The 12,321-nt window shown below is 47.2% G+C and overlaps 2 protein-coding genes across 3 annotated transcripts in view; both read left to right on the forward strand.

Annotated features, from left to right (window-relative positions):
- Window positions 1-7,500, forward strand: part of HYDIN (HYDIN axonemal central pair apparatus protein) — a 350,217-nt gene extending 342,717 nt beyond the window's left edge. The window contains exons 85-86 of the mRNA XM_081335684.1: window positions 6,583-6,807; window positions 6,960-7,500. Coding sequence (XP_081191810.1) covers window positions 6,583-6,807; window positions 6,960-7,448 — 714 coding nt within the window. The 3' untranslated portion in view covers window positions 7,449-7,500. The remainder of the gene's footprint in view (window positions 1-6,582; window positions 6,808-6,959) is intronic.
- A 189-nt stretch (window positions 7,501-7,689) lies between these two features.
- VAC14 (VAC14 component of PIKFYVE complex) overlaps window positions 7,690-12,321 on the forward strand; it is a 68,218-nt gene continuing 63,586 nt past the window's right edge. For both annotated transcript variants that reach the window (XM_081335786.1, XM_081335787.1), the window contains exons 1-2: window positions 7,690-7,856; window positions 7,935-8,085. In XM_081335786.1, the coding sequence (XP_081191912.1) occupies window positions 7,753-7,856; window positions 7,935-8,085 (255 nt within the window). In that variant the 5' untranslated portion in view covers window positions 7,690-7,752. The remainder of the gene's footprint in view (window positions 7,857-7,934; window positions 8,086-12,321) is intronic.

Below are 12,321 nucleotides of genomic sequence, written 5' to 3' on the forward strand. Positions count from 1 at the left end.
AGTCCTTCTTTTCCCTACACTGGCCATACCAAATTCCTGCAATTGTTCTTCATGTTTTTGTCTCCAGGCCTTTAATCACCTTAGTTGCTCTTCTTTGCACTTTTTCCAAAGTCTTTTTGTAATGTGGTGACCAAAACTGGATGCAGTATTCCAGGTGTGGCCTTACTAAGCTTTTATAAAGCAGTACTAATACTTCGCATGATTTTGATTCTATGCCTCTGTTTATACAATCAAGGATTGTATTAGTTTTTTAGCTGCTGCTGCACTGTTGGCTCATGTTTAAGTGATTGTCCACTAGGACTCCAAGGTCCCTCTCACAGTTACTGTTTTTGAGCCAGGTTTCGCCTAATCTGTACCTGTTGTTTTTTCCTGCCCTGGTGTAAAACCTTGCTTTTCTCCACATTAAATTTCATGTTGTTGGATAAGGCCCATTGTTCAACTCTTGAGTTTGTCTTTTGGGGTATTGGCTATTCCTGCCAGCTGTCATCTGCAAATTTGAGTAGTTCCACTTCTATTCCCTCATCTAAGTCCTTTATGAAGATATTGAAGAGTACTGGGCCTAAGACAGAGCCTTATGGTACCACACTGGTTACTTCTCTCCATGTGGATGCAATACCTTTAAGGACAACTCGTTGAGTATGGTTTGTCAGCCAGTTACAAATCCATCTGATGGTGATGCTGTCTATCCCATTTTTCTATTCGCATTTCATGGAAATTCACATTTCATGGAGTAAGACCAGATTACTGTCCATCCAGAAAGATCTGGCAGAGGGGTGCACTTTGGGTCCCATCAATTAATAAATGTCATCTATTGGGTCATACTTCCTCGCTCTCCTAAGCCATCTCCTGCTTCTGCTGCCTAAGTTCTTTGGATCTTCTTTCCTCTCCCAGCCTTCTTGACCCGGAAACAAGCCGAGTTTGCATGTCTGCTTGTTGGGCCTGATTAAACTTAGTTGCACTGCAGTCAACCCAGCCTCCCCTGCATTAGCCATTTGGCACCAAAAGAGTGTGTTTGTGTGTGTGTTTGTAGCGGGGGAACTAACCACTTTGTCTCCAGGATTGCCCCCCCCTCTAGAGATATAGCCAATTGCTGGGGATTTCCTGTTGCCTGCAATCTTCTGGACTACTCTTAGCACCTCATGTCTTGGCCACTGACTTTCCTCCTGGCTTGGGCTGTTTGCTACCCCCAAGTTCCTTTGTCTCCAGCCCTCCTTGCCACACTGAATTCTTGCACACACAGTCAGCTAGGGTTTTCTTAGGGCTTCTCTCCTTCTCCACTTTTTCAACATTCTTCTTTTACCACTCAGAAATGCATCCCCCCTCCTCTGACTGTCAGTGAGTCTGCAAACAAGGCCCCAGTTGAGGCTGCTGTGTTCCTTCCTCTGAGGGAACGGCTCCCTTTCCTTGGTGGCCCCTCTTAACCTGCTGTGGTGGGAGGAAATACGAGGCAGTGGTATGTGTGGTTTTTGCTGCCCCCGCTATGGCCTGTCATATTTCTCAGTGTTGAATTGTTGTATTAACACATTTCGATGGACTTTATCAACACAGTGGCTAGCTAACTGCACAGCTAAATGATCAGAAAATGTGATTCTAATGTGATTCTTTGGCTGTGAGGACACCATACCTGCCTTTCTCTTCTAGTTGTTGCAGGGGTTTTTTTGTAAAATTTTATTGAATGTACATTTAAAAACAAAAGTGCACATAATTCAACTTCCCTGGCTACAGCACTGCTATTATTTTATTTATTTATTTTAATCCCATTTATATCCCGCCCTTCTCCGAAGACTCATGGCGGCTTACAATTTAAGCACAAACCAATGTGCTTAGCAATAGCCTTCATTCTATGTATATGCCTGCTTATTAGGGCTTTCGCCCCCCCTCAGCGGCATTATTACAAAGTCAGCTTATTGCCCCCAACAATCTGGGTCCTATTAGTATTAACTTATGTAATAAAAAGAAAAACAAAAAAGTAAAATACATTCTATGACGGGACAGAGTATGACAAAATGTACATATAACATCTGTAAATTTTCTGGTAATTTTCGTCTACATTGTACTTAAATATCTTTCAATTGTGTCCTGATATAGGTGCTAGTAAAGTCTTTGCGTTATCAACTAAACAATCGATAGTCATCTCAGTGTTCCTCATCTCTAACCATTCGTACAAATTTTTCCAAATTTCATAATACTCTATTTCAATTTTATTTTTAATTTCTAAAGTTAACCTGTCCATTTCAGCGCAGGATAGAATTTTGTTTATTATTTCTTCTTCAATAGGAGTTTCCTTTCTTTTCCATTTTTGGGCATAGACCAATCTTGCTGTGGTTAAAATATGCAATAGTAAGTAAAAAGATGCTTTGCTGAGTTTATCATTAATAATCCCTAAAAAGGTTTCTGGTTTTAATATTTCTTCCAACCAATTTTTTATCTGGTGCCAAAAATTTTGTGCTTTTAAACATTCCCACATGTGATAGTAGGTCCCTGGAAGCTTTCTGCATTTCCAGCATATCAGTGAGGTTTTTTAATCTATTTTTGCTAGCCTTGTGGGGGGAAGGTGCCATCTATAAAACATCTTGTATAAATTTTCTTTATAGGTGGTGGCTAGCGTTAACCTCCTGTTTCTATCCCATAGTGATTGCCAGTTATCTAGGTCTTTACTGTAACCGAAATTTATGCTCCAGATTAGCATTGTATCTTTTACCTGTTCTTCTAACATATCTTTTTTATCATTTGGTCTTCTGTTCCTAGAAGGATTTTATCTAATTGTGTATGCTCTAATTTTATCCCTGGTTCTTGTCTTTTGTGTATCGTGACTGTAAGTATGCCCACCATTCCAGCTCTATACCGTCTTCTAATAGTCTTTTCCTTGTTTTCAGGTCTCCATTCTCATCTAAGATATCTTTATATGTGATTACTCTTCCTAAATTTATGAATTTGGGGTGCATGAATATCTCTAATATGGATAGCCAGTTGGGGGTTTCTATACAGTTAATTTTTTAAATTTTTATCCACACATCTAATAGTGCCCGTCTAATATAATGTTTCTGGAAGTACTGATGAGCCTTATATTTCCCGTCCCACATTATGGCATGCCACCCTATCTGCATGTCGTGGCCTTCTAATGCTAGTAGTCTTCTATTCCTTAGGTGTATCCAATCCTTTATCCATAACAATATTGCTGCTTGATAATATTTTTCCAAATTCGGGATGCCGAGCCCTCCTCTTTCCTTTGCATCCTGTAATAATTTTAATTTAATTCTCAGTTTTCTACCTTGCCAAATAAATTTGGATGTAATTCTGTTTAAATTTTCAAAAAAAATCTTGCCTAATTTAATTGGTACACATTGGAATAAAAAGAGTAATTTGGGAAGTATATATTCATCTTGATTGTCACTATTCTCCCCATAAAGGAGAGCTGCAGGTTTTTCCATCTAAGTCTGCTGTAATTTGATCTATCATAATTTTCTCTTTTAAGTGTAATACAGGTGAAACTCGAAAAATTAGAATATCGTGCAAAAGTTCATTTATTTCAGTAATGCAACTTAAAAGGGGAAACTAATATATGAGATAGACTCATTACATGCAAAGCAAGATAGTTCAAGCCGTGAATTGTCATAATTGTGATGATTATGGCTTACAGCTCATGAAAACCCCAAATCCACAATCTCAGAAAATTAGAAAATTGTGAAAAGGTGCAATATTCTAGGCTCAAAGTGTCCCACTCTAATCAGCTAATTAAGCCATAACACCTGCAAAGGGTTCCTGAGCCTTTAAATGGTCTCTCAGTCTGGTTCAGTAGGAATCACAATCATGGGGAAGACTGCTGACCTGACAGTTGTGCAGAAAACCATCATTGACACCCTCCATAAGGAGGGAAAGCCTCAAAAGGTAATTGCAAAAGACGTTGGATGTTCCCAAAGTGCTGTATCAAAGCACATTAATAGAAAGTTATGTGGAAGGGAAAAGTGTGGAAGAAAAAGGTGCACAAGCAGCAGGGATGACCGCAGCCTGGAGAGGATTGCCAGGAAAAGGCCATTCAAAATGTTGGGGACTTTCACAAGGAGTGGACTGAGGCTGGAGTCAGTGCATCAAGAGCTACCACACACAGACGGATCCTGGACATGGGCTTCAAATGTCATATTCCTCTTGTCAAGCCGCCCCTGAACAACAAACAACGTCAGAAGCGTCTTACCTGGGCTAAAGAAAAACAGACCTGGTCTGTTGCTCATTGGTCCAAAGTCCTCTTTTCTGATGAGAGCAATTTTTGCATCTCATTTGGAAACCAAGGACCCAGAGTCTGGAGGAAGAATGGAGAGGCACACACTGCAAGATGCTTGAAGTCCAGTGTGAAGTTTCCACAGTCTGTGTTGATTTGGGGAGCCATGTCATCTGCTGGTGTTGGTCCACTGTGCTTCATTAAGTCCAGGGTCAACGCAGCCGTCTACCAGGAGATTTTGGAGCACTTCATGCTTCCTTCCACAGACGAGCTTTATGGGGATGCTGACTTCATTTTCCAGCAGGACTTGGCACCTGCCCACACTGCCAAAAGCACCAAAACCTGGTTCAATGACCGTGGGATTACTGTGCTTGATTGGCCAGCAAACTCGCCTGACCTGAACCCCATAGAGAATCTATGGGGCATTGCCAAGAGAAAGATGAGAGACATGAGACCAAACAATGCAGAAGAGCTGAAGGCCGCTATTGAAGCATCCTGGTCTTCCATAACACCTCAGCAGTGCCACAGGCTGATAGCTTCCATGCCACGCCGCATTGAGGCAGTAATTGCTGCAAAAGAGGCCCAAACCAAGTACTGAGTACATATGCATGCTTATACTTTTCAGAGGTCCGATATTGTTCTATGTACACTCCTTGTTTTATTGATTGCATGTAATATTCTAATTTTCTGAGATTGTGGATTTGTGGTTTTCATGAGCTGTACGCCATAATCATCACAATTATGACAAATCACGACTTGAACTATCTTGCTTTGCATGTAATGAGTCTATCTCATATATTAGTTTCCCCTTTTAAGTTGCATTACTGAAATAAATGAACTTTTGCACGATATTCTAATTTTTCGAGTTTCACCTGTACATCTTGCCAACCATTGGATAAATTAGACGTTTTTAAGTAACATTTTAGTTTTTTATTAATCTTCAACCCCGCAACATCTCCATAATTTTCCAGCACCTGTAGTAGTCTTGTTCCAGATTCTAAGGGGTCTTCCAAAATGAAAACTAAATCGTCTGCATAGGCCTGTAATTTAAATGTCTCTTTTCTGGTTTCTAGTCCTTTAATCAGCTTATCTTTTCAGATTATTCTTGTGAGTACTTCTAAAGAAAGAACAAATAATAGAGGAGACAGTGGGCAACCTTGTCTCGTGCCTTTGTTAATTCTCCGTTTATGATTACTTTTGCTTCTTGTTTGGAATAGATTGCTTTAAACATGTTTATAAATCTTTCCTCAAATTCCATGTTTTGAGTCAACATAAAATTCCATTTGACGTTATCAAACGCTTTCTGAGCGTCAACAAAAATCAATGCCATTTTTTTTCCGCTGTGTGATTCATAATATTCTAAGGTGTCTAGTATAATCCTAACATTGTGTCTAATTTGTCTTTTGGGCAAGAAGCCATTTTGGTCAGTATGGATAAATTTAGCCAAGTATTTTTTTAATCTTTCTGCCATTATAGTCATGAAAATCTTATAATCCGTATTCAATAAATAGGCCTATAGTTTTTAATGCAGGTCAAATCGGAATTTTCTTTAGGAATTAGTGAGATGGTTGCCTTCTTTCCACGAGTTTGGGATTTTTGCTGTTTAGTACATTGTTAAATATGTCCAATAAAGTTGGGGCCATAAGTTCTTGGAGGTTCTTTTATATTTCAGACAGTAATCCATCGGGACCAGGTGTTTTATTACTTTTTTGCTTTTTAATTGCTTCTATAATTTCCTGGACTGTTATATCCTTATTTAATATATTTTGAGATTCTTCTGGAACCTTTGGTAAGTCCACTTTCATAAGATATTGCAATATTCTTTCCTCAGTAATCTTTTCGTCATCTTTATAAAGATTTTTATAGCATTCATATGTCACCCATTTTTTTCCCTTCATTTTGATGTACCATCTCCCCTGCTTCATTGCATAGTTTACTAATCCATCTTTTATCTTTTTGTTTTTTCAGTCTATAGGCCAACCATCTCCCAGGTTCAATTTTTTTTTGTCTAATACCTTTTATTTTTTGTGCCATTTTTTCTTTTTCTATAATGTTCAATTTATGCTTATTTAAATCTAGTTGTTGTTTCAGGTCTCTACATCGTGGGGTTTTTTGTAGTTCTAATTCTATTTTTTTGTGTTCTTCCTCTAAACTTTTTCCATATTGATCAGAAAATGTGATTCTATGGCTGTGAAGGCACCATACCTGCCCTTCTCTTCTAGTCGTTGCAGATTCTGAGCTCATCTCAGTTTCCCTCTTTCTGTTTGGCTCTTTCACCCCTTTGTGCCCATTCATCATCAACCCTCCGTCCGGCCCGGGACCTTATTCTCCCGTCCCCTCCTCAGATCCCTTTTCTGCCTTGCCAGGGAATGCTCGTCTTCGAGTTCCTGCCAACGAGGCCTGGGGAGACCAGCGGGCGCCTGGCCCTCAACAGCAGCGATCTGGGCTCTTTCCAGTACGATCTGATTCTAAAGGCTACGCCGGCCCGCCCAGAGAAGCCCCTCTGCTTCTCGGCCACGCTGGGCAGCAGCCAGACCTTGGTGGCCAAGTTCGTCAACTACACCCGCCAGAAGACGGAGTACTCCAGCAAGGTGAGTGCCCTGCTGGATCCGGGTGCGCTGGCCGAGACTTGTGCGGCCGGCCCCGGAGCACGCATGCCGCCGTGGTGGTGGTGGTGGTGGTGGTGGTGGTGGTGGTGTCCGCAGCAAGGCCAACGCGCCTCTCCTCTCTTCCTCGCCCGCAGATCGACAGCCCGGACTTCCAAGCCGAGAAGGTCATCAGCGCGCCCGCGGGCGCCCAGACGGGCAGCGAGGTGGGCGTGGAGGTGACCTTCGAGCCGTGCCAGCTGGGCGAGGCCCGGGGGACCCTCCTCCTCTCCTCGGTGGCGGGCGGCGACTACTTGATCCCGCTGCGGGGCACGGCGCTACCCCCCCGGCCGCAGGGCCCCGTGCAGATCCGGCTGGGCGGCAGCGTGGCGCTGCCCTTCAAGAACGTCTTCCTGCAGCAGGCCGCCTTCAGCTACGCCGTGGACAGCGCCGCCTTCTCGGTGCGTGCCGCCGAGACCATCCGCCCCAAGAAGACCGCCACCATCTCCGTGGCCTTCGAGGGCGCCGGCGGCGGGAGCAGGGCGCCGGTCACCGGCAAGCTGGTGGTCTCGTGCCCGCGCGCCGCCGGGCTGGGCTCGCCCGTCAGCTGGGTCTACTACCTGAGGGGGATCCCGCCGGAGAAGTAATAAAGTTGTTTTCCAGACAGGAACGAGAGTCCGCGGCCTCTTTTGGGACGGGGGGGACTTCCGGGGCGGGCTTTCGGAGGGAGTCGCGGGTTCCGGTTCTTTGGCCTTCACGTAGGGGGCGCTATTCCGCCCCGCGGGATGGGATGAGGTCGCGCGGGAGGGAGACGCGAAGGGACTACAGCTCCCGGGATGCTCGGGAGCCTCTTCCCCTCCTGCCCGGAAGCAGCAGGTGCGGTGTCATGTGACAACCAATATGGCCACCTCCCGGTAGCCGTAGCCGCTGCCGGCCCTTCACGCGGCCGCGATGAACCCGGAGAAAGACTTCTCGCCGCTGACGCCCAGCATCGTGCGCGCCCTGAACGACAAGCTGTACGAAAAGCGGAAGGTGGCGGCGCTGGAGATCGAGAAGTGAGCGAGGGGCCGGGCTGGCGGGCTGGGGGCGGCGGGCGGCGAGACAGGCCCAGACTCGGCTCTCTCCTCCTGCAGGCTGGTGCGCGAGTTCGTGGCGCAGAACAGCGCGGCGCAGATCAAGCACGTGATCCAGACGCTCTCGGTGGAGTTCGCGCTCTCGCAGCACCCGCACAGCCGCAAAGGGGGCCTGATCGGCCTGGCCGCCTGCTCCATCGCCTTGGGCAAGGTGGGCGCTGCGGGCCGGGGGAGGGCCGGGCAGGCGGGCCAGGCTCCGAAGGCTCTGGTAGCCGCGAAGCAGAACAGCGGCGGGGAAGAAGGTTGGCTTGTGGTTCTTTGAAGCGAGGCTGGCTGGGCCGAGATGGGGACGTCTCTGGGGCCGTCCTTTGCTGCTGCCGGCCTCTAGCAAGGAAGCCCCCGAGGAGAGAGGGCCGAGGTGGGGGGCGCCAGCGGGATTTGAAATGTGCCTCCCCCACCCCCCGCCCTAGGAGAGGCCGGGGTGGCGGAGGCGTTGCACGCAGATAACCGGCTCTGAGGACGGTGGTGGAGTTCTCCTGGCAAATGGAGTGGCGTTTGAGGCAGCCTCCATGACAGTTGTGGACTTGATCCTGCCTGATGAGTTCATAGGGGCAGTGGCAGAACTGCTGACCCTCTCCCCCACCAGAACCAGACCACTTTCTCCCAGCTCTTGGTGTTGCTTCCTGGGGAGAGGCTGGAGGTATTTGAGTGGCCTCCCTAGGACATCAGTGGACCCTGCTGGGTCCTAGAGGCAGTTGGAGGTTGTTCCTGAAGGCTGAGTGCATGGTTTGGCCAGAGCCCCAATCACTCCCTGGAATAAGAGGACAGCAGGGTCTTTGCACTGGATTGTGCCCATGCAGCCTTTCTTCTCTAATGAATCCTGAGGTTTTCCTGGTTTATGGAGCTGCTGAGATGGAGGAAATGGGAGAAGAGATGCCTCGAGCACCACTGGAGAACTACAAAGGGTGAACTGCAAGCACAAACCAGTTAAAGCTCCCCTCTTGGTGGTAAGGGCAGTGAAACATCAGTATTTCTCCACTGTGGTTGTATCTGCATAAGCCACAACCATGTGTAAAGTGACCCAGATCTTCCTTGGGAGGGCAAACAATAGAACAGACATGTCAAACTCGCGACGTCACGTGACGTCGTGCGACGTATTGGCGCTTTTTCCCCATTGCCGGCAATGGGGTGGGCGCGATTTCGTTGCGATGCGTCCGGCCCATGGGCCAGCAGTTTGACACCCCTGCAATAGAATAATGCTTTATTGGCTAACTGTGATTGGACACACAAGGCATTTGTCTTTGGTGCATAACCTCTCAGTGTACATACAAGCAACAAGTGATAATCGTGATAATCATAAAATTCCTGCCTCCGCCCATTTGCCTCAGCATTCCTCCTTGGAGCAGCATGCGATTGCAGATAGGTGATTGCAGGGGCTTTGGGGGGGGGTGCGGCTTCTACAGTTGAAGTGTGGACATGGGGTGCTAGTTGGTTATCCCCCCCCTCCAAGATTCTCTAAACTTAAAACAGCTCTTGTGTGGCAACATGTGGGGTTTAGGGGAAAGAGATGCCGGCAATGCCAATTCTCAAGAATGAGGGGCTCAGAGGCAGCTACAAGCAGGAGAGGCAGGGAGGGAGGGGGAGGCAAAGAAAGGAAATCAAACCTGATTGACAGGGAGCATAGTAACCTTGCCCCTACTCTGCAGAGGACAGGTAACCTCCCAGCACGAAAGAAGTGACCAAAACCTGCTTCATCCACCCAGCAGACGGGGGGGGGGGATAAAAACCAAACATTCGCGCCCCCCCCTTGCTGCCAATCCTCAACAGAAATGCTCATGACAACGAAAACCTTGGACAGCGGGAAGAGCACATCTTGCTTGGCTGGTGGCTTGCGGGGAGGGGAAGGGGGTAGCTTCACCCCCCCCAAAGCGCTGCCCTCTCATGAAAGCAGGATGAAAACTCAAAAAAACAACAAAGAAAAAAGGTTAAAACAGAATAGTGTCTTTTCTGAACAAGAAAAAAAAGATCACATCCGCATCCAACTTTTGTGGGTACAGGGGGAATTTTTATTTTTTGCCTTGTTTTGCTCTTTTAAAAAAAGTGCCCCCCCAGTGCCAGAAAAAATATGCCATCACTGTCTGCCTGCTGTGCCCCCCCAAAGCCCCTATTTCGCTTCCTTTGAAACACCCCCCCCCCCAAATCCTCCCGTTCCTCCATTCTCAATTAAAACAAAGCCAATTTCTTTTGTGGTGTTTACATATTTAAACTGCTAGAAGGAAGTGGGAAAGAAAACCATCACGAGACACTCTTCTGTTTTAACCTTTTTTCCTTGTTGTTTTTCGGAGTTTTCATCCTGCTTTCGTGAGAGGGTAACGTTGGGGGGGGGAGCTGTCTCCTCCTCCCCCCCCCCCCCGTCTGCTGGGTGGATGCAGCAGGTTTTGTTCATGTCTGTTGTGCTGGGATGTTACCTATGAAGCACATTTGTTTTGGGGTATCCCTTCCTCCTCCTCATGAGCCCCCCTTTGTCTGCAATGGTGCGGCAGGAAGACCCCTGCCAGGCCGGGGATGATGGGGATCTACCCTCTGCGGAGTAGGGGCAGGATTACTGTACTCCCTGTCAATAAGATTTGATTTCCTTTCTTTGCTCCCCCCCCCCCCCGCTTCCCCTCCTTGTAGCTGCCCCTTGAGCCCCTCATTCTTGGGAGTTAGCATTGCCGACATCTCTTTCTCCTAATCCCCTTGTGCTGGGTAACTGTTGCCACCCAAGAGCTGTTTTAAAGTTAGGGAATCTTTGGGGGGATAACAAACGCACCCCAACACGCCCCCCCTGCCCCCCCTTCAACTGCAGAAGCCGCACCCCCCACCCCAAAGCACCTACAATCAGCTATCGGCTTCTTTGAGTCAACCAGAAGGAGAGAACGGGATAGAACAGTGCAAAGATTAATGTCAGAGAAACAGGCACAAGTTTCCCATTAAAAGTGTGGTAAGTGGGTGTACAGGTAGTCCTCAACCTACAACCACAACTGAGTCCAAAATTTATGTTGCTAAGTGAGAAATTTGTTAAATGAGTTTTGTCTGATTTTATGACTTTTCTTACCACATTTGTTAAGTGAATAAATGCAGTTGTTAAATTAGTAATACAGCTCTTAAGTGAATCTGGTTCCCCCATTGACTGCTTGCCGGAAGGTTGCAAAAGGGGATCACATAACTCTGGGACACTGTGGCCGTCATAAATAGGAGTCAGTTGCCAAGCATCTGAATGTAAACCAGAAAACCCTGGGGATGCTGCAACGGTCATAAGTCTGAACAACTGTCAGTCACTTTTTCAGTGCTGTTGTAACTTCAAACGGTCACTAAGCAAACTATTGTAAGTCGAGGATTACCTATATTTTATCACTTTTTCCTTTTTTTTTTTGATCATCAAGTTTTTGACACCTTGCTAGGCAACTGGTGGTAGTCGAATATTGCCATATCCTAAAAGTGGTACAATCGGTGAAAAAGTTCAAAAGCCCTGGCCTACGGTACCACTCTTGGATCCCTGGGCCAGGGGTCAGAGCCAGGTTTTAACATTCTTCTGGAAGGCTAGCAGAGTAGTGGCAGGATGTTCCATAGGATGGAGGCAGCAGTGGAGAAGGCTGTCTTTCTAGACCCCACCAGCTGATTTCTTTTTAGCTGATGAATCCACAACCTGCCTTTCCTGTATGATCAGGTGGGACTGGTCAGTGTAGTTGGGGCAAGATGGTTCCTCAGGTATCCTGGTCCCATGCCATGAGGGGCTTTGAATTGGACCCAGAAGCAGTCTAGCACTCAATGTAGCTCATGCAACAGAAGTGTTACCTGCACAATCCTATGGGTGCCCAAGCTCCTCGACGTCTTGCCCGGGTTGGCGATTGAGTTCCCCAGGCTTATAGTTCTGGGGGAGTTGGCCCGGGAGTTCATGGCTTCCATGATGGCCATGGGCCTGACTCAAATGGAGGGCACACACTCGACCTGGATTTTATCTCTGGGCAGTGGATTAATGATCTGGGTAGGGGGGATTTAACTATCCATCCCCTGTCATGGTCTGATCATTTCCTTCTCTGGCTAGACTTTCAGTATGCCACCCCCCGCTGCTGGGAGGCGGAACCGACCAGGTGGTTCCGCCCCAGGCGCCTAATGGACCCTGAGAGGTTCCAGACGGAGCTTGGGACATTTCCTGCTTCCCTTGCCCATGACTCTGCCGAGGCCCTAGTAGAAGCCTGGGAGAGGGCGGCTGCTGGGGCCTTGGATCGAGTTGTGCCTTTGCGGCCTCTGACCCAGCGCAGATCCCGGGTGGCCCCCTGGCTGTTGGAGGTCCAGCAGATCCGAATCTGATAGAACACGGCTAAGAACTTGTCTTAAGTCTTACCTAGTGGCGATGGAAGCGGCAAAGTGTGTTTACTTTTCCGCTCTCATTGCGTCCGCAGAT

Source organism: Vipera berus (assembly GCF_964194415.1).
Source record: "Vipera berus genome assembly, chromosome: 10".
Taxonomy (NCBI): Eukaryota; Metazoa; Chordata; class Lepidosauria; order Squamata; family Viperidae; genus Vipera; species Vipera berus.